The sequence below is a fragment of the Sinocyclocheilus grahami genome, unplaced genomic scaffold, assembly GCF_001515645.1.
Source record: "Sinocyclocheilus grahami isolate Dianchi unplaced genomic scaffold, SAMN03320097.WGS_v1.1 scaffold456.1, whole genome shotgun sequence".
Taxonomy (NCBI): Eukaryota; Metazoa; Chordata; class Actinopteri; order Cypriniformes; family Cyprinidae; genus Sinocyclocheilus; species Sinocyclocheilus grahami.
In genome coordinates, this window is record NW_015505635.1 from 280,598 (window position 1) to 302,444 (window position 21,847).

A 21,847-nucleotide genomic window follows, 5' to 3' on the forward strand; every position below is an offset into this window, starting at 1 on the left:
AGACACACACACACACACACACACACTCATAAACACACACACACACAAACTCACACACACACACTCTCTCTCACTCACACACACACACTCTCACACACAGACACACACACACACATAGACACACACACACACACACACATACACACCCACATAGACACACACTCTGTGTCAGCAGCTACTGCAAAAGCACTCGCAAATCCAAATGCTTTTATGATATGAAATGAATGTAAACACAGGACAGGACAAAACATCTGATGTGTTCAAACAGATCTGTGCTTCAGTGTGAATGCAGCCTATCAGAGCTGCCGCTGTCAGTGACATCATCATCATCAATAATAATCAAACAGCAATAATGCAGAGAACTTTTCACTCGTCTGGAATACTTTCGGATACTGAAAGCACTTTGTATCTTTGGTCCCCTTTAAATGTTTCACATTATTTTCTTGTATATTTTTAAGCTTAATTTAGTTAAGAAGTCTTAACATACGATCATTTTAATTAGTAATTTTTCAAATTTGATTAATTTAATTTGTAATTAATTTTAAAATATTTAATTATTTTTATTTATTATTAATTTGTAACATTTGTAACAAGTTTGTAATTAGTTTTAAAAAATATTTTTTGATTTATTCATTTGTAATTATTTTTCAAATGATATATTATTCCTTTGTAATTATTATTATATTTTTTATTATTAATCTGTAATGATTTTTGAAATTTTTAATTATTTAAAATATTTTTGATTTATTATTAATTTGTAATTATTTAAAAAAAATGCATTATTAAAAAAAACTTTTTTGTAATTGTAATTTTGTAATTGTTGCAAAAAATGCAATTATTATTAAAAATATTTAAATCTATGTATAATTTCTATTTTTAAAATGTGCAAATGTGATTCAAGGATGGTAAACTGAGTAATTTCTAAAAAATTTAAATCAAGAATTGTTTTAGAAGCAGATCGTGATTTCTGTATTTTGTCGTGTTTTACATAACTATCTCGTGCTGTACATCCAGTAATGGCTCTTTTACACTTTTCGCACTTTTGTTTGATGCAGAAGTTTTAGTGTCATAATAAACAGTGTATACTGCAGCATTTTATGTCTTTGGAAAAAAGGTACAAAAGCTGTCACTGGTGCAGTACCTTTTCAAAAGGCACACCCTTGTACCTAAAGTGTACATATTAGTGCCTAAAAGGTACATATTAGTGCCTAAAGTGTACATATTAGTGCCTAAAAGGTACAAAAGGGTACCTTTTGAAAAGGTACTGCACCAGTGACAGCTTTTGTACCTTTTTTTCTGAGAGTGTGTGTTCATTTAGTAACATTAAGTGGAATGCATAACATACAATAGAATACAATGTATCAAGTTGCTGTGTTTCAGAAGTGTGTTAGTAGTGTACAGCGTGTGGAACAGGTGACTGTGCTGCAGTACACACTAGATCCAACATTTCTACACAATGAACTCAGTGATCCACTTCCTGATGAATATTACTGACTCTCTCCTCCAAACACTGCTCAGCATGTGCATGTGTGTCAAAGAAATCAGAGATGTCATTTATTAATACTGCTAATAATGTTAATATGAATATTAAAAACACTAATAATATGTTTCTTATTAACAACAGCATTAAATTATTGTATTATTAGTATTATTTAATTAATATTCATAATATATGAGTTTGTAGTTGTTGTTTAGTTGATGATAACAATAAATTATTTAATGTATTATTTTTAAATAATTCAAATAAATATTTTATTATTATTATTAACAACAACAACATATTATTATTATTATTATAAAAATATATGTTGTTGTTAATAACAATAATACATTTTTTATTATAATAATAATTATTATTATTTATTTTATTGTTCATGAAAATAATTTATGTTTTATTATTGTTATTTTTTATTAATGATAACAATAAATGTTGTAATTATTATTTTTAAATAATCTATATTTTATTATTATTAATAATAATCATAATGTTTATGGTGTTTTTTGTTAATAATAATAGCTATAATATATAATGCATATACTAATTATTATTAATATGAATATTATTATAATGATATTAATAGATATGTTTGTAATTATTAATATTGTTAATGATAAATAAATGGTTAATTATTATAATTTGTAATAAATGATGTACTGTTATTATTATTCAGTCTTATTTGATTTATCAGACTGTCAAAATACATTTTTACACACAAAAATATTAAAAATATTCAAAAGTCAGTTTTTATTTACAAGTTAATATCTCACACATCATGATAAGGTCATGTGACAATGTAGCACACTACTGTTTGAAACTGTTCACTGCATACTATGCGCTAAGGCAGTAAACTGTCTGCACTTAGCATTGTATTCAGGAAATAAGCTGTACTCAATCCCAGAATGCACTGCATCGAGTCGAAAAAATCAATGCAACACGAGGCAGGAGAAATGTTGATAGTAAACACATTTGAAGTAGCACTGTTTGTTTGACGCACAGCTGAGAGTTGCTTCCAAATCAAGCTCCAGTGTGCTTAGGATGCTGTCTATGTCAAGCAGCTCACTAGATAGACAGCATCTCGGAGGGTTGGTTTGAGTGTCACGGGGTTATTTGTCTCTTTAGGGAGCGCAGGACGCTTGTCACAATGGGATCTGAACGGTAATTATTCCCCAAAACAGTACAAGCTCAGTAGTGATGTCTGCGTCTCATGAAGACTGTGTTTAGGTTGTTATAGATTCTGTTTGCTTCTGCGTTTGAGCCGCCGGTTTATTTATTCATTCATTCATTTTGTGCTGCAATAGTGACTTTAGTTCAGCATGCACTGCTTTGTGAAGAGAGTTTCACTTCCAATATCTGTGACACGAGCTACAAAACACCACATGATGGAAATGTTTATTGTTTTATCCCATAAATTGTATTTTTATTATATTATTTTTACATGGTTTTAATTTGTTTAATTTATTTTTACTATCATTTAATTATTATTATTATTATTAAACTATTTTAAAATATGACTATTTGTTATCATTTATTTTTATTATTTGTTAAATATTTTATTTTTTATTTATTTTTATCTTTGTTAATATTTTATCATTTATTTGTTTATTATTTTTAAATTATATTGTTTTAATTTTTATTTTTAACTTTGTTAATATTTTATAATTATTATTTTTATTATTATTTTTATTCATTTTTATTTTTAACTTTGTTAATATTTCATAATTTATTTGTTTATTCTTTTTCAATTATATTGTTTTCATTTTTATTTTTAACTGTTAATATTTTATAATTTATTTGTTTATTCTTTTTCAATTATATTGTTTTCATTTTTATTTTTAACTGTTAATATTTTATAATTTGTTTATTATTTTTCAATTATGTTGTTTTCATTTTTATTTTTAACTGTTAATATTTTATAATTTATTTGTTTATTATTTTTAAATTATATTGTTTTCATTTTTATTTTTAACTTTGTTAATATTTTATAATTTATTTGTTTATTATTTTTAAATTATATTGTATTCATTTTTATTTTTAATTATGTTAATATTTTATCATTTATTTGTTTATTAGTTTATTATTTTTTAATTATATTGTTTTCATTTTTATTTTTAACTTTGTTAATATTTTATAATTAATTTTGTTTATTATTTTTCAATTATATTGTTTTCATTTTTATTTTTAACTATGTTAATATTTTATAATATATTTGTTTATTCTTTTTCAATTATATTGTTTTCATTTTTAACTGTTAATATCTTATAATTTATTTGTTTATTATTTTTAAATTATATTGTTATCATTTTTTTATTTTATTTAATTAGATTTTTATTTTTTAAAGCGTGACAAACTGTAGTCTCTAAAAGGTCAGCAACAGAGCTATGATAATGTCACCAATGTCGCTGTGCTGAAGCAGAAACACGGCTCAATCTGTTTCTGCTTGTTTGGCATCTCGTGTTTCTCGCTCCATTGATAGTGATACTGATGGCACATCCTCTCTCTCTCTCTCTCTCTGTGTGTGTGTGTGTGTGGGCTCCGGGCCCCGGGGCCACGTGTGATGTGATAGCAGTGCGCTGACCCTCCTCATAAATCACAGAGCGCTCAGGAGCCTCGCGGCGAGACACGCTTTCCTCCGCTGATCCGCCGCCTGAGGAACAGAACTGCATTCAGATCAGTTTTTGAGGAACAAAACTACGTAATTCAGTCACATGCTCACCCTAATGTCATTTAAACCAGTGATTTATTCTGAGAAACATATTGTGGATCATAACAGTAGTTCATATTACTTGAGCTGTATATCAGGGCTTGTGAAGTCATGTGATGCTTTGTCCCTGGCGGCGCAGTGTGTTACTGATGGTAGCCTTTGTTACTTTGGTCCCAGCTCTCTGCAGGTCATTCACTAGGTCCCCCCGTGTGGTTCTGGGATTTTTGCTCACAGTTCTTGTGATCATTTTGACCCCACGGGGTGAGATCTTGCGTGGAGCCCCAGATCGAGGGAGATTATCAGTGGTCTTGTATGTCTTCCATTTTCTAATAATTGCTCCCACAGTTGATTTCTTCACACCAAGCTGCTTACCTATTGCAGATTCAGTCTTCCCAGCCTGGTGCAGGTCTACAATTTTGTTTCTGGTGTCCTTTGACAGCTCTTTGGTCTTGGCCATGGTGGAGTTTGGAGTGTGACTGTTTGAGGTTGTGGACAGGTGTCTTTTATACTGATAACAAGTTCAAACAGATGCCATTAATACAGGTAACGAGTGGAGGACAGAGGAGCCTCTTAAAGAAGAAGTTACAGGTCTGTGAGAGCCAGAAATCTTGCTTGTTTGTAGGTGACCAAATACTTATTTTACTGAGGAATTTACCAATTAATTCTTTAAAAATCCTACAATGTGATTTTCTGGATTTTTTTTCTCATTTTGTCTCTCATAGTTGAGGTATACCTATGATGAAAATTACAGGCCTCTCTCATCTTTTTAAGTGGGAGAACTTGCACAATTGGTGGCTGACTAAATACTTTTTTGCCCCACTGTATATGTGTTTGTGTGTTATTTACATTTGTTTTATTTATTTTATTTGGTTTATATATTTTTTATCCTTTTTAGGTTTTTACAATTTTTTCTTCATTTAATTTTTATTTATGCTTTTAAATTTTATTTTTATATTGATTTATTTTTGAACGGTCTTTGAGGGTGACACTAGATGTGCCTTAAACATTGCAATGTCTCACTTGCTAAAGCTCTTTAACCTTTGACCCCACTCAGAAAATCCCTCTCAGCCAATGCAAACATTCAATTCCATTTCAGTCCAATTTGCAATTCAGTAAGTGTTTCTCGATCTAATGAAGGTCTCTTATCTGCTCTGTTAACACAAATGAAACGGCTTTGTTATGAATGAGTCAACTAATTAACATGCTGAAGCTGGTGTGTGTTTTTGGGCTCGCAAGCGCGTTCGCTGGGGCCGCGAGACTCCGACAAACAGCCAAAACACCCGCGGCTCTTCTGCGTCTCCGTGTGAAAGACCACGAGTGCCAGCCGCTCTATTTTTAGGACGTGAACGGAGTTCAGAAAACAGCCTCGCTAAACCAGCATCCAGAGAACTGAACTAAGAGCTGAAGATTTATGGTAAAAAAAGACCTTGCGGTCGTCACATAACAGACATTTCAATATTAATTTTTAGAAAACATGTTTGGTTGAACTTTATCTGATTGTAGGGGGAAATTGTTTTAAGTGCTAGCCTTCGTTTTTATTCAAGTTTGCACATTTTGGCACATTTTCACATTTTTGTCAGGATATAACACTGTATTTTACCGTCAGTAAAATTACTAATAGTAATTTAAAATCATTATATTATTGAATTAGCATTTATGGTTGAATTATTATGTATGTATATTTGTTTTTTTATATATATTTATTTAATATTTCATTACAATTTTTTGTTTATTTTATTAAAATTTTTAATTTATTTTATTTTTGAATTATTTACAATTAATATGCATGCATAATAAATCCAGAACTGGTTGCTAGGCAATGATTTTTCACTCCTTTTAATGTCCGCCAAATGAAAGGCATCAGGTGGATTGGTACAGTAGTTTGGCGTGTCACGGTCATCATGTGTTTTAAAAGCCTGTGTTTCATGTTCAGCACTAAAGTGTGATCTTCCCCAGGCTGCTGAGTCCAGGCTTTACGCAGAAAGGTCATGAATTAGAAGACGGACGGATAGAAATGCCCTGTGGTGAATGCCAGTGAAATAAATCCTTGCGTTTTCTCTCTCTGACATGTTTGTGTTTGGCTATTTTTTTACTTCTTAATGTCAGTACATGATGGCATTAGCATTACACACACAGTTTGATGCTCTTTCTGTAAACCAAAGCGCTGATACACAGTAAATCTGTGTTTCTCGTCCTCCCACACGAGCATCACAATGCATGAGATCTGCATTTGTGTCACTGATAAAAGCACCATCAGCTGCTCTGTGTGCGTTTACATTAGAAGACATTTCTTTATAACCCTGCATTGATTTTGTGTATGATATTTGTGGAAAGCATAAAATAAAGCATGTTTTTGCACTGCAGTATTGCATCCCACAATGCAGCAAGCTTGATTTGACCTTCTGTTGCAGTCTGACACAATAAACCTTGAGCAATTACAGCAGTTTTTTTTTTTACATTTTCACTGTTAAAAATGTGATTTTAAAATTTAATAATTTCTCAAATAATAATTGCATTGAATTATGCATGCATCAATGGTTACTGTTTATATGTATAATGCTTAATGTTTCACTTACACTCAAAAAATCTCCAGTCAACTCTATTTTAAAGGTTGGTTGAATTATCGAATGTAGAAAAAGTCGTTATTGCATACAAAAATTAAAGTCCATTTTTAGGCCATTAAGTTTGAAGCAGCTTTGCAGAAAGTCTTGATGTGAATATTTATAATATCTTAACATCTTCATGCCTTATAGTCGCATTTAGCAAATTAGAACTGGATGATAATACAGTTACATTTTGTGATGATATAAACAATCAAACAGCTGTGCAATACTATAGTTTAGAATTTGTAACCACAGTTTTTAACAATAAATAGCAATCGAGTTTTTGATATTTATTTCTTTACTTGCGTGTATGTGTGCAGCAGTGATTAATGTTCTCTTCAGTGAGGTTTCTTCCCAGTTGTTGCAGTATATACAACTGTTTTGATGTATAGAAATAAATCTCTGTAAGCTTTTCAATTTGCTAAACAAATGCATAGACAAGATAAACTAATGCCAACTTTACACTGCAAAGGTAGCACAGAGTAAGCGCTTCTGAAGTGGCATTTAAGGGGTTTTACACAGGCTAAAAGGTGGCATAAATGTATTTACGATTTAGAGTTGAGGTGGGTCAGAGCCGGCATAATTTTGTCTTGATTTTATACTGAACTTTGCATGCTATTACAAGTTTGCTAAACAAATGCATAGACAAGATAAACTAATGCCAACTTTACACTGCAAAGGTAGCACAGAGTAAGCGCTTCTGAAGTGTAATAAATTTTACATGAACTTTACTGAACTTTGCATGCTATTACAAGTCTTTATGCTGTATCTTGAGCAGGCACAGATCAGCCTTAACTCAGCTGTGTAAAGAAGCCTTAAAGTTCTACATCACAGTTATGTAACGGTAATGCTCAGACACATTTGAAACCACAAAGGTGGCACAGAAGCGCTTCTAAAGTGGCATTTAAGTGTCTAACACACAGACAGTTTAATGCTGCTCAGAGGTGGCATAAATGCATTTACACAGCAATTACATCTGTATACTTTGACACTTAGGGGCTGTTGGGGGTCTGAGCAGTCATAATTTAGTCTGGCTTTTATGCAGCACTGCATCTTTACACTGGATTTTGAGCAGGCACAGAGCAGCCTTAACTCAGCTGTGTAAAGACACCTATTATATATTAGTGTATAAAGTCACTATTAGTTAATGCTCAGCCACATTAAACTGCAAAGGTGGCACAGAAGCGCTTCAGAAGTGGCATTTAGGTGTCTTTACACAGACTGTTTAATGCTGCTCAGAGGTGGCATAAATGCATTTCCACAGCATTTACAACTGTACACTTTGATACGAGGGACTGATGTGGGTCAGGATCGGCACAAATTGGCAGTCTGGCGTTTACACTGAATTTTACGTGCTTTTACATGTCTTTATGCCATGTCTTGAGCAGGAACAGAGCAGCCTTAACTCTGTTGTGTAAAGATGCCTTAAAGATATATATCACTATTAATGTTAATGCTCAGACAAATTTACACCGCAAAGGTGGCACAGAAGCGCTTGAGAAGTGGCATTTAGATGTCTTTACACAGACTGTTTAATGCTGCTCAGAGGTGGCATAAATACATTTCCACAACAATTTAGTCTGGCTTTTATGCGGCATTGCATCTTTATACAGAATTTTAAGCTGGCACAGAGCAGCCTTAACTGTGTAAAGACACCTTAAGAAAGTTCTACGTCACTATTGATGTTAACGCTCAGCCAAATCACACTGCAAAGGTGGCACAGAAGTGCATCTGAATGTTGTATTTCCACAGCAAATGCAACAATTTAGTCTGACTTTTACATTGAATTTTGCATGCCTTTACATATCTTTATGCTGGATTTCGAGCAGGCACTGAGCAGCCTTAACTCCACTGTGTAAATATGCAAAGTTTTTTTGAACTTGGATCTGCGAGTAAAAACATGATTATGCTTAACAGTATCATGTTTGCTGAAAGCACAGATTTCAATTAAGTTCATACAGCAGTTTTTCCATAAAAAGTCCTGAAGCTAATTGCCTCAAGTTTTTCAGTTTTCTCAACTTCTGATTTCGTACAGTGTACATTTTACATTTACAGTACATACTATGTAGTATTCAGTAAGTTCGAAGCTGGTATTTCATTCCAAACAACCAATTACTGTAAATACTGGATTTTTTTCTTTTTCATTTGATTTATGATTTTGTTAACATCTATTATGGCATCAGAGGAATATCTCACTCCACCCTGTAACCTCTATAAGTGCATCAGATGGAGGTTTAATGCGATTCAAAGACTGCTGTGCTGTTTCCAGACCCACACACTGTTTGACTTTGGCCGGCGTGAAGATGAGACGCTCTTGGCTGAAATCCTCGCTTCTGTATCCAAACGCAGTGGCTCTGCGCCCAGTGACTCAACCTTTAACTGTGTGCCAGTGCAGGAAAAAACAGAAAAACAAGCCGCAGCCATGTAATTTAGTAGCACGCACTCCCGCTGATATCAACTAACCTGATTAAATCTGCCCGTTACAGCCAGCTTAGCTGAGCTGATATATTTACCTTGTTCAATCTGGAATTGATCTCACTTACAGCAAAATCAGTCACTTCACTAGAGTATTAATACAAGGAGTAACGGGTTAAATATTAAATGTTATTTAAAATGATTTAATTAAATGTGCTTGTTGTTTTGTTCTTATGTTTATCTGTGATTATGATTACCTGCCAAGGGACCGCGGATGAAAACTAGCCATTGGCTAAATTTGGTACAATGCATGAAATGGAAACATTTATGTTAAAATTGTACATGATCCCTTTTCAAATATTAATAATAATAAACTAACGATAATTACTGAGCTGTACATCAAGTCAACATGACAACAGAACAGTGTTATTTTAGTATCATTGAGATATTATTGTAGTTTATATTAATATTTTGAATCAGTTTTATTTTTATATTTTCTGTTTTGATTTTAATTTTAGATCAAATGTAAGGTGAAATTTTAGTAATTTGTTTTGTGTGTTTTTGTCCATTTTAGTAAACACACACATACACACACATATATGTGTATATGTAGTGAAAACCTTGTGAAGACTTACAGAAAATGTTTGACCTCTGTCATTGCCAACAAAGTGTATATAACAAAGTATTGAGATGAAATTTTGTTATTGACCAAATACTTGTTTTCCACCATAATTTGCAAATAAATTCTTTAAAAATCCTACAATGTGATTTTCTGGATTTTTTTTTCTCATTTTGTCTCTCATAGTTGAGGTATACCTATGATGAAAATTACAGGCCTCTCTCATCTTTTTAAGTGGGAGAACTTGCACAATTGGTGGCTGACTAAATACTTTTTTTCCCCACTGTATATATATTTAAGTTAACATTTATTTTATTTCAAGTAATATGTTGTTGTTTTTTGTATGGTTTTAGTTAACTATAATAACTTTGCAACAAAGCGACTTTACTTATATAAAACTGTGACATTTTTAATATATAACATGATATTCAACAAGACAAATAAATATGAGACTGAAAAAATATTGTTTTTGTACATTTGACGTGTTTTTCATTATACCTAAAACTCTTAAATCAAGTTGGATTGAATTCAAAAGCAAACTGAATTAAAATGTTAAGTCTTGCTTTCTGAAAATGTACCTAGTTTATGCTTTAAACAAGAAAAAGTAAATTTTTGCTTTAAATTAAGATGATGTTTCTGGCTCATTTACATTTTTTTATTCTTTTTTTGTGTAAAGTCACTGAATTTTGATCACCTCAAGTAAATATATATTCTGATTTATGAATGTGTTTGATTTATGAATGCATTTTATGAATGCATTTTATGAATGTCTTTGATTTATGAATGCATTTTTTTCAGTGTAGATGCACTCATGAAAAGTGTGAATATCATACTAGAATTTGTATGTATTTGTTTGTAGTTTTGAAAACTAAGAGGTTTTGATGATTTCAGCTAAAAGGAATGTCATTTTGAAAGCAAACATACTATAAGTGGTTCATTGGGAATAAGACCAGAAAGTAAATTAAGTAAGTTTTGATTTTGAGGCCTGTGACTGAAATGCTGAAACAGACACTGTGACCTGGAAAATAAGAAACATGTTCCAGACTCTGTTGTTTATGTGTTGTATTGGGTTCTGAATGACTCTGTTAATACTAGCCTGTGACACAGTCATTGTTGTGATGAAGATCAGTCTGATGTGGCCTTCAGAGTCTTCACTTACCTCTTCTTGTGGCTTTTTTCAGCCTGGCATTAGTGTTATATCACTAGCCCAGTGCAATTCATCAGCAGCCTGTCCTATTATCAGAACATGTGAGGTTGATAAACACTGTATTAGTATGCGCTGTTGGCTTTTCCAGTCAGTCGCGTCAATTCTTCTCTTACGTGGAGATGAAAAACTGCTGGCATGCCAGATATTAACCGCTTTTATGTAATGGAGGTTATGCATAATCATCCACTTGCATTCAGTCGGCGCTTGGCCTCATTGAGTTTTTATGGGCATTACAGGGACGGTTTTCTAGGCACATTCTCCGGCCTGCTGCGATTACGTGATCAGATTAACGAACGAGTGCAGCAAGCCTGAGAAATTATCATGTCGTGTGCACAACGCAGCTTGAGGCTATTCGAAACAACGTTTGTGTGTTTTTAGGTTGGCATCATTGGAAATAATTTAGGCACTTCAGGCGTACTTATTAAAAACGTCTGAATGTCATTGCATTAGACAGTCATATGCAACTATGAGTAAAGTTTGTGAACAAACTTTGAAGTTGGCTTGAGAAAGCCTAACCTGAACGTTTGAAGCAGGTTTAGATGTTTGCTAGCACATTACTAGCATGATTTAACATGTTGTTACCATGTTGCCGGCATGTTTTAGCATGATTAGCACATTTCTAGCATGATAAGCATGTTGTTAACATGTTGCTAGCATGATTAGAATGTTTTTGGCATGATTAGCACGTTGCCTTTTTCTAACATGATTAGCATGTTGTTACTGTTAGCATGTTTTTGGTATTATTGATATGTTGCTAGCATTTTTATAGTTATATTATATATTTTAGATCAAGTTCAAGTTGCTTTATTGGCATGACATTTTGTGTTACAGTATTGCCAAAGCATTTTAGATGTGTAAAATACACAATATAATTACACCACCAAAGTAAAAAAGGAGACACTTATTTAGTAATAAATGAGAGAAATAAATAAATACAATAAAATAACAATAACAATCTCTCTCTCTCTATCTGTCCTCATTCTCCTCTCTTGGTGTCAGGTGTGTAGAGTGAAGTGGAGGGAGGCTCATGGCTTCATTATGGGGCCTGGGCTGGCTTCGGTGGCTGGTTCTGGCCCTGACGGCCGTCCCGTGCGCAGGCTGCCCTCCTCGCTGTGACTGCGCGGCGCAGCTCCGCTCCGTGTCCTGCCAGCGCAAGCGTCTATCCGGCGTCCCGGAGGGCATCCCGACAGAGACCAGACTGCTGGACCTGAGCCGGAACCGCTTGCGCTGGGTGGCTCCGGGAGATCTGGCTCCTTACCCGCATCTGGAGAAGCTGGATCTGAGCGAGAACCTCATCAGCACGCTGGAGCCCAATGCCTTCGCCAGCCTGCAGGCCCTGCGGACGCTGAGACTCAGAGGAAACCAGCTGAAGCTCGTGCCCATGGGAGCCTTCGCACGGCTGGCCAACCTCACCACACTGGACCTGAGTGAGAACAAGATCGTCATCCTGCTGGACTACACCTTCCAGGATCTGCGCAGTCTCAAGAGCTTAGAGGTTAGTGTCATGAAACCCACCCTGTTTCACACCTCGGCTCTGAAAAAGACTCCAGAAAAGATTGTGTAAAACTGGAAAAGTGGGAGTGTAGAGGGTGGGAAGAGGGGAGAAAACAACCAATAAAACACAGACCTACAACACACTCGTTATAAAATATATTTAAAATAGAAAGATTAAAGGCATACACTCTTAAAAATAAAGGTGCTTCACGATGCCATAGAAGACCCTTTCTGTCTAAATGGTTCCATAAAGAACCTTTAACATCTGAAGAACCTTTCTGTTTCACAAAAGCTTCTTTGTGGCGAAAGAAGGTTCTTCAGATTATAAAAAGAGATGGTTCTTTGACTGAATGGTTCTTTGTGGAACCAAAAATGGCTCTTCTATGCCTATGGCATCGCTGTGAAGAAACTTTTAAGCACCTTTATTTTTTATCTTGGCTTTATTTTTGATAAATAATGGCACGGCGTGATATGTCATGTGATTCTGTTCATCTGAGGATTTATTTTCCCAATTTTAAGACCTGCCAGGTACCAGATAATTTTTTATTATGTCCTGATACAGAAAACCATGGAATTCAATAGGGTGTCCTAACTTTTTCACATGACTCTATGTGTGTGTGTATCGTATATATATGTACAGTGGGGCAAATAAGTATTTGATACACTGCCGATTTTTCAAGTTTTCCCACTTACAAAGAATGGAGAGATCTGTAATTTTCATCGTAGGTACACCTCAACTGTGAGAGACAGAATCTAAAAAAAAAATCCAGAAAATCACATTGTATGATTTTTAAATAATTAATTTCCATTTTATTGCATGAAATAAGTATTTGATACAATAGAAAAATAGAACTTAATATTTGGTACAGAAACCCTGCTTTTGTGCTGCAGGGTCAAACACACACACACACATATATATATATATATATATATATATATTGCAATACATGATGCAGTAAAAAAATAAAATATTAATTCCATTAATTGCAGTTATAATAATGCTTCTGTCCTCATTCTCCAGGTGGGTGACAATGATCTGGTCTACATCTCTCACAAGGCTTTCTCAGGACTGATCGGTCTGGAAGATCTGACCATCGAGAGGTGCAACCTGACGTCCGTATCCGGCCAAACTCTGTCTTACCTGCGTAACCTCGTCACCCTGCGACTGCGCCACCTCAGCATCTCGGCCCTCGAGGACCAGAACTTCCGCAAGCTGTCTGCGCTGAGAGGCCTGGAGATCGACGGCTGGCCGTACCTGGAGTTCATCTCGCCACTGAGCTTCCAGGGTCTCAATCTGTCCTGGCTCTTCATCACTAACACCAACATCAGCTCGGTGCCGTCGGCCTCCTTCAGGAACCTGGCTTATCTGACGACCCTGAACCTCTCCTACAATCCCATCTCCACGCTCGAGTCCTGGGCCTTTCGAGACCTCATCAGGCCGGTTTATGTGTGCTTTATTTGTTTACCTGCATGTCATGTGACCGTGAACGTGTCAAAATAGTTTCTGAATCTTTAAAGATGCAAGTACAGCTTCATCTGCTTAAATTGGGATTATTGTCAGGATTACATAACTTTAACATGTCAAATTCAAATTATAAAACGGATAGTTCAGGTCCTTGATTCTGATTGGTTGAGCCGCGTTCGAAGCTGTTGTAAATTACTCTACAAACATACACCTTTGTTTACTTCTGTGTGTTGCTCGGCACCACAACCATTTCTGAGGAGCTACATTGTTTGGTGGAAGAATACTGTTTTTATTAATATCATTACACTTTATTTGCTCTGTTTTCTGTGAAACCATACTACGTATATGGAATAACCGTTTTATAAAAGCAATAAGCCCCGTGAAGCCATGGTTTACAGTGAATTTATAACAGCTAAGGGGGTTTTAGGCACTCCGCTTCCCCTCGACGCTTAACAATGCCTCTTAGCTGTTATAAATTCACTGTAAACCACGGCTTCTTGGGGCTTATTGCTTTAATAAATGTGACCCTGGACCACAAAACCAGTCATAAGGGTCATTTTTTTGAAATTCTGAAGGATCATGTCAAGTCACCTTTATTTATATAGCGCTTTTAACAATACAGATTGTGTCAAAGCAGCTTTACAGTATTAAATAGGAAAATAGTGTGTCAATAATGCAAAAGGACAATAGTAAACACTCAATTTTCAGTTTAAGGCAGTTCATCAACCTCCAGCTCAGTTCAGTTTAATTGGTTCTTCTACCTTTCAATTCTTTAGTCACCATAATTTGTGCATTTGTAAACTTGGTCTGTCCCTGTCCGAGTGCTGTGCTTCACGTCAAACATTTGTGACCCAGGACCACAAAACCAGTCTTAAGTTTCAATTTTCCGAAATTGAGATTTATACATCACGTGAAAGCTGAATAAATAAGCTTTCCATTGATGTATGGTTTGTTAGGATAGGACAATATTTGGCCGAGATACAACTATTTGAAAATCTGGAATCTGAGGGTGCAAAAAAATCTAAATATTGAGAAAATCACCTTTAAAGTTGTCCAAGTAGCAATGCATATTACTAATCAAAAATTAAGTTTTGAAATATTCATGGTAGGAAATTTACAAAATATCTTTATGGAACATGATCTTATCCTAATGATTTTTGGCATAAAAGAGAACTCGATCATTTTGACCCATACAATGTATTGTTGGCTATTGCTACAAATATCCCCCAGCGACTTAACACTGCTTTTGTGCTGCAGGGTCACATTCGTCTCAATAAAACCACATTAACTGCAGTCGTCATAATAATTCTGTCCTTGTTTTGCAGACTGAAGGAGCTGCACATGATCAGCACCAACCTGCTCACCGTGGAGCCTCACTCTCTGGGAGGTTTGCGTCAGATCCGAGTCCTGAACCTGTCCAACAACAATCTGGTGACTCTGGAGGAGAGCTCCTTCCACTCGGTCAACAGCCTGGAGACGCTTCGTGTGGACGGAAACCCGCTGTCCTGCGACTGTCGTCTGCTGTGGATCCTGCAGCGCAGACGCACTCTAAACTTCGACGGGAAGATGCCGGTGTGCGCCGGACCGCCGGAGGTGCAGGGATACCTGCTGAGCATGTTCACCGATTCAGCGTTATTCGACTACTTCACCTGCCAGAAGCCCAAGATCCGCAACCGGAAGCTGCAGCAGGTGAGCAGTGATGGGTATCGTTAAGGTTTTAACAGTATTACCGATACTGCTTATCGATCTGGTACTTTAACTGTATTCTTATTGGTACTTTTTATTATATACACTGCAAAAAATGACTTTCTTAATGGCTAAATGAATGTTTGGAAATGTAAACTGATATTTCCTAGTGACACACTACAGCAAAAGATAGAAATAACTGACTTAAAACCATTTTTTTAGCTGGTGAAAATACTACTGTTCTAATCACTTTAGCCACCACTGTATATAAACTGCAAACATATTCTTACTTAGTATTTTTGTCTTGTAAATATCTAAACATTCTTGAATCAAGATGCATTTACTTGACAGGTAAAATGACTTAAGATTTTAAGTCTTGTTTTCTAAATAAAAGATAAAAAATCTTATACTCATAAAAAACCTTATATTCACTTCTTCTGTAGATGAGGCTGGATCACGAATGATTTGCGCGAACATAGACGCATTTATGTAGATCGGGGGAGCATTCCCTTCAGAAACAAACGTAATCCACTGCGTCTTCAGCGGCTCAGATGTCGGGAGTAAATGACGACTGCTGTTCATTATTACATCCAACAACAGAACACCTCAATCGCTTAGGAGACATTCTTGTCTACATCTGCTCCGGCGGTGAAACAATGGAGGACTGATGACAGTCACTCAGGGCGGGTATATGCTAAAACACCAGGGTCAATCAGCAGATGTGGGAGGGGCCTGGGTCTGTGTTATGCTGCACATCAGGCCAGAATCTGTGAATGGCTTGATCTGAGAAAGGGCTTATTATTTTGGGGGATTTAAAAAAAAAAAGTGATGAAAATGATTTTTATCATTATAGGGTGGTTGTGTACACACACTGCCAACACACATTTATGTCCAAACAACATGTAAAAGTGAATTTTACATCTGAAGACCCCTTTAACGTCAGAGCTTATCGATACAGCGGTCTTTCATAATTTAGCTCCAGGGCCCATTTACAGTTTTTTTCACACAAAATCTTTACTTGTCACACAATTTCTGAAACCTGACACTCAAACACCAGAAGCACTCACCAAATCTGCAAAACCATACGCTACACTAATTCTCAGCCTTCGACTTTTCAATTTCATAAAACACTTTTTGCAAAACACAACACACAATTCTCTATGTAACATAAAAATCTAACAGGGATTAATATTATGGCAAAGGTGTTTGCAAATGTTTGCTTTTGAGATGTGTTTGTGATATTTTGAATGCGGTGCTTCATTTTGCAAGAGATGTGAGGCATGTGTGTAAAGTTTTGAAAAAAAGAGGCAAAGTTTTATAGGGCTGCATGATTAATCGAATGCGATTGTCATGTGCATCTTGTCAGTAAAGCCGGTTCTGTGATCAGTAGTAAATCTCCATCATATGCTTTCAGCATCATTTACAACACAGAGCCATAGTTCACTGACAAGCTACGCAAAAAAAAATTGCAGACAATATAATCATGCGATTATGAAATCGAAGAAATCGTTTGCAATAATGAAAGCAGTTTGCATAGCTTCTCAGTGAACTACGGCTCTGTGTAGTAAATGCTGCTCCATCTGAAAGCACATGAAAATACCACATTTAATAACGTTTTCACTCCAAACTCACTTAACTCGCATAACATTAGTCGAGTGTTTGAAATAAATCCTTCTGTAAGATGTCTACTTAAACAGAATAAGGCACGCAACATATTTCATAGTATTCTAAGCAGTGATAAAGGCTATGTCGATTAGCATTGCATTATTGTATACTTTATTATAATGAAAATTTTAATAATAATTATAATAAGAACTCCTATAAATCGTATATTGTTGTAGTCGTGTGTTTATTAGTCATGTTGAATCAATGAAAGCAGTTGTTTATTCAGCTGCAGCGATAGGGATTTCCTGGATTTCTTCTGCGGGGCGTATTTAGAGTTTCTCTGGCCTTCGGATGGAGATTTACTACTGATCACAGAACCGTGCTTCACTGACAAGATGCGCATGACAATTGTGATTTATCGTGCAGCCCTAGCGTGTAAGCTGTTGAAAAAACTGTAATACCGGTTTTGGCACCCATCCTTACAGGTGACGGCTCGCGAAGGCCAGCCGGTGTCGTTCCTGTGCCGCGCCGAAGGCGAACCGACTCCGGTCATCATCTGGATTTCCCCGCAGAGACGGAGGATCACTTCCAAAAGCAAGGGCAGGATTACGGTTCTCCCTGGCGGGACACTGGAGATCCGTTATGCGCAGGTGACAGACAGCGGCACATACCTCTGCATCGCCAGCAATGCGGGCGGCAATGATACCTACTTCGCCACGCTGACCGTCAAAGGCCAGCCGGTGGATCCGGCGCTCTTCGCCAACCGCTCGCTGTACGCGGTGGACTTCAATGACACCGGGCTCAACAGCACACGCGTTTTCCTCAAGTTCACGCTGGATTTAACCACCATCCTGGTGTCCACGGCCATGGGCTGCATCACTTTCCTGGGCGTGGTGCTCTTCTGCTTCCTGCTGCTGTTCGTGTGGAGCCGCGGACGAGGACAGCGCAAGAACAACTTCACCGTGGAGTATTCCTTCAGGAAGACCGAGGGACCCGCCACCACTGGCGCATCCGGAGGCACGCGCAAGTTCAACATGAAGATGATATGAAACCACGCAGCCAGGGGCCCCCTGGGAGAAACATAGACGCCCAACGCTAACACACACAGTGCTGAATCACAGAAATACACGTGCCGCATGATCGCAGAAACGTGACGACCTCGCAGTGTTATTTCCGTACTATTAATACAGGATTATATATTTATGAACTGGTTTTTATTTTTAGATTCTGTTTTCATTTTGCTTTTGATTTGATTTTATATTTTCTGTTTTTATTTTCATTTTAGTTATAGTAATTTTGCTGTAGGCTTTTTGTCTGTTTTATTTATTTATTTATTAGTCAGTTTTATATTAGTAAAAAAGAGATTCCATTCTAGTCATTTTTGTAGTTTTTTTTTTTACAAAAAAAATATTTTGATACATATATTTTCCAGTTGAAATTATTAAACTGCTAAAACTGAATTGGTTTTTATTTTAAATTCTGTTTTCATTTTGATTTTAGTTCAAGTTTAAATAAATCTGCTTTTTAAAAGTTTTTTTAATTAATATAGCGAGGTAATTATCACTATTGTCTATATTATTATCTCTTTATTATTATAATAATAATAACAACAATAATAATAATAATAGAGATACATTTTAGTTGGTTTTAGTAATTTTGTTGTTTGTTTTAATCAGTTGTATTTCTTTTTAATGTTTTTTTATTTGTATTTTTCTTGTACATCAGACATGTTTTGTTTCAGTTCATGTACTTTATTAAATAATATTAGTTAACGATAACAACACTGCGACCTTGTTCTCACAGCCTTTCTGCTGCAGCTGCTGGTTAAAAAATATAGTAACAAATAGTGACTTTTTTGCACTTTTTGTCAATTAGGAAACCCCAGATCTGCATTTAATAATACGTTTACTTTCAATACTCGTTTTATGCACAGTTGACTGGTAAACACAGAGAAAATTACAATTCGAGAAACAGCCACAGTGTCATCTTCGGATGACTTATAAAAATTAATGGCATGTAAATTTGCATCGAATTCTGCATCGAACAAACAAACATGCAAACCAGCACAAAACGAGTCATTCCAGCATTACTGGTTCTGCGATGAGCACTTGTGTGAGTTGGGACAAATGCACCGGCCGCGCCGCCGTCAGCCAGAAAACGCTACGTTTAGGAAGCCCAGCTTTGTGTTCTGGCTGCACGGCTCTTGCTTTAATGAGCCTGGACCGGACTGACGAGGGGTCGCTTACCCACAATCCTCCTCGTCAGCCTCGGTCCATGCACACGCCGACAACCCGCTGGCCTTCATGGGGGGAGGCTGCATCAGTGTCGGATCGGCTAGAAGTCAGGAACGCTGAGAAACACACACTAGAGCCATATATTTACATGAGGTTTACAGCAATAGTGCATCATCTTCTGTTTGCAATAACTGCATATTTTATTTTTCTACTCAGCCTCAATTATGCATTTATGACTAATAAGGGCATTTATGCACAATTAAGATGCATTTGTTTATTCATTGGCTTCACTGTGAATTCATTTTCTGTTTCACATGCACTAATAGCTATACAGTGGAATTGCACATTATCATTGATATAGACTCCATAATGCACACACTGATATGATGCATGGTTTTCTCTTGTCCTGACGCTTTTGACTTTTGGCGGCCGGTGTGTGAACGTCTCTGCTTCTCCTGCCCAGTCCAAACCCCCATGTCATTTCCCATCATCCCCCCCGACTGGGTCTCAATGAGGGAGGGTCCCTGGCTGGTGACCACGGATGCACATGAAATCATGTCGCTCATCTAGTCCATGTGTCTTTGACTGTAGAGGGTATTCTGTGTTTATTATCTTCACATCATTTGTTTATAATGTGTTTTTGTACTACTTTGAATTGTTTCTTTTCTTTAGTGTTTTAAACAGAAACAACAGAACCTGTTCTCAACACCACAGCCGCTCAACGTGGAGTGTTTCTGAGAAAACGCATTGTTAAATTTTAACAAACTGAGAACCAGAATGATTAGGACTAACTTGTTCTGTGCATCATGCACATCTATTAACCGGCCGCTGGTGTTGAAAACAGATTAGTTAACCAATAAGCAACAAGAGCCATAAATGAAGAATGTTCTAACTTAAACTCACCTGTCCTGGAGTGTGTGTGCAATATGACAAATACAGTCAAATCTGCTGGATATCACTTTCTTGATGCCATTAACTAGTGGGCATTGGTATATTCTACTAAACTAAATCCATAAAAAAATTATTTTGTTACTTAAAATAAACACGAATCTAAAAAAATTAGAAAAACTAAAACATTTTTATCTAGTTGCCAAGGCAATACTTTTCATTTTCATTTAGTCTAAATTGATAACTAAAACTAAAACTGAAATAAAAATGAATAAAAACTATAGACATGTTTTGAAAATAAACAAAAAAACTAATAAAAATTTGTTTAAAATTAAAACAAATTTACACAACAAAATTGTCTAAACTTTAGCAAAGAATTAAGATAAAAAATATAAGAACTAATTCAAAATATTAATGAAAACTATAGTTAGTGTCTTAAATTATAAATATTTTTGTTAAATCTAAACACAACCCAATGCAACGCAAAATTCAGGTAAAAGACCTGCAAAACAAATTAGAATTGTATACAGTAAATTGCCCTATTTTTACTTCAAGCAGCAATTTTCACTCACTAGTAAATTTCACAAACAATCAGAAAGAAATGGCAACACATAGAATGCAGCTTTAAATTGTAAGGTAGAAACTAGAAAGACTGAAATAGTATTTTCTTTTCAAACACTCTAATAATCTTTGTTTTATATACAACTGCAAAAAAATATTTTTTACAATAGTCCTCCACAAGATTTGTTAATGTTACAGTTCTTATGTATTATCTAGGCATTACGTTCAGGTTGCATTGTTGTCTTCTGTTAGTAATGACGGTTTATCAGAGGCTTTGAGTAGAACTAGACAGAACCTTTTTTAAAAATCTGTTTTTAAATGGAAGTAATATAGTATATATGCATAAGAACATTTGGAAAAGGGAACACACACACACACACATATATATACCAGAATTAAGAATCTCAATTTTATGTGTATAGATTCAAATCTGCAAACCATCTATATAACTATATACAGTGGGGCAAAAAAGTATTTAGTCAGCCACCAATTGTGCAAGTTCTCCCACTTAAAAAGATGAGAGAGGCCTGTAATTTTCATCATAGGTATACCTCAACTATGAGAGACAAAATGAGAAAAAAAATCCAGAAAATCACATTGTAGGATTTTTAAAGAATTAATTGGTAAATTCCTCGGTAAAATAAGTATTTGGTCACCTACAAACAAGCAAGATTTCTGGCTCTCACAGACCTGTACCTTCTTCTTTAAGAGGCTCCTCTGTCCTCCACTCGTTACCTGTATTAATGGCATCTGTTTGAACTCGTTATCAGTATAAAAGACACCTGTCCACAACCTCAAACAGTCACACTCCAAACTCCACCATGGCCAAGACCAAAGAGCTGTCAAAGGACACCAGAAACAAAATTAT

General features: G+C 35.6%; 1 protein-coding gene across 1 annotated transcript in view; it reads left to right on the top strand.

The window, feature by feature from the left end:
* The window catches only part of LOC107552683 (leucine-rich repeat and immunoglobulin-like domain-containing nogo receptor-interacting protein 3), a 45,719-nt gene extending 27,242 nt beyond the window's left edge, over positions 1–18,477 (top strand). Inside the window, exons 2-5 of the mRNA XM_016234627.1 lie at positions 12,046–12,541; positions 13,562–13,977; positions 15,331–15,694; positions 17,782–18,477. Of these exons, the coding sequence (XP_016090113.1) occupies positions 12,074–12,541; positions 13,562–13,977; positions 15,331–15,694; positions 17,782–18,345 (1,812 nt within the window). The 5' untranslated portion in view covers positions 12,046–12,073 and the 3' untranslated portion in view covers positions 18,346–18,477. The remainder of the gene's footprint in view (positions 1–12,045; positions 12,542–13,561; positions 13,978–15,330; positions 15,695–17,781) is intronic.
* The last annotated feature ends 3,370 nt before the right edge of the window (positions 18,478–21,847 follow it).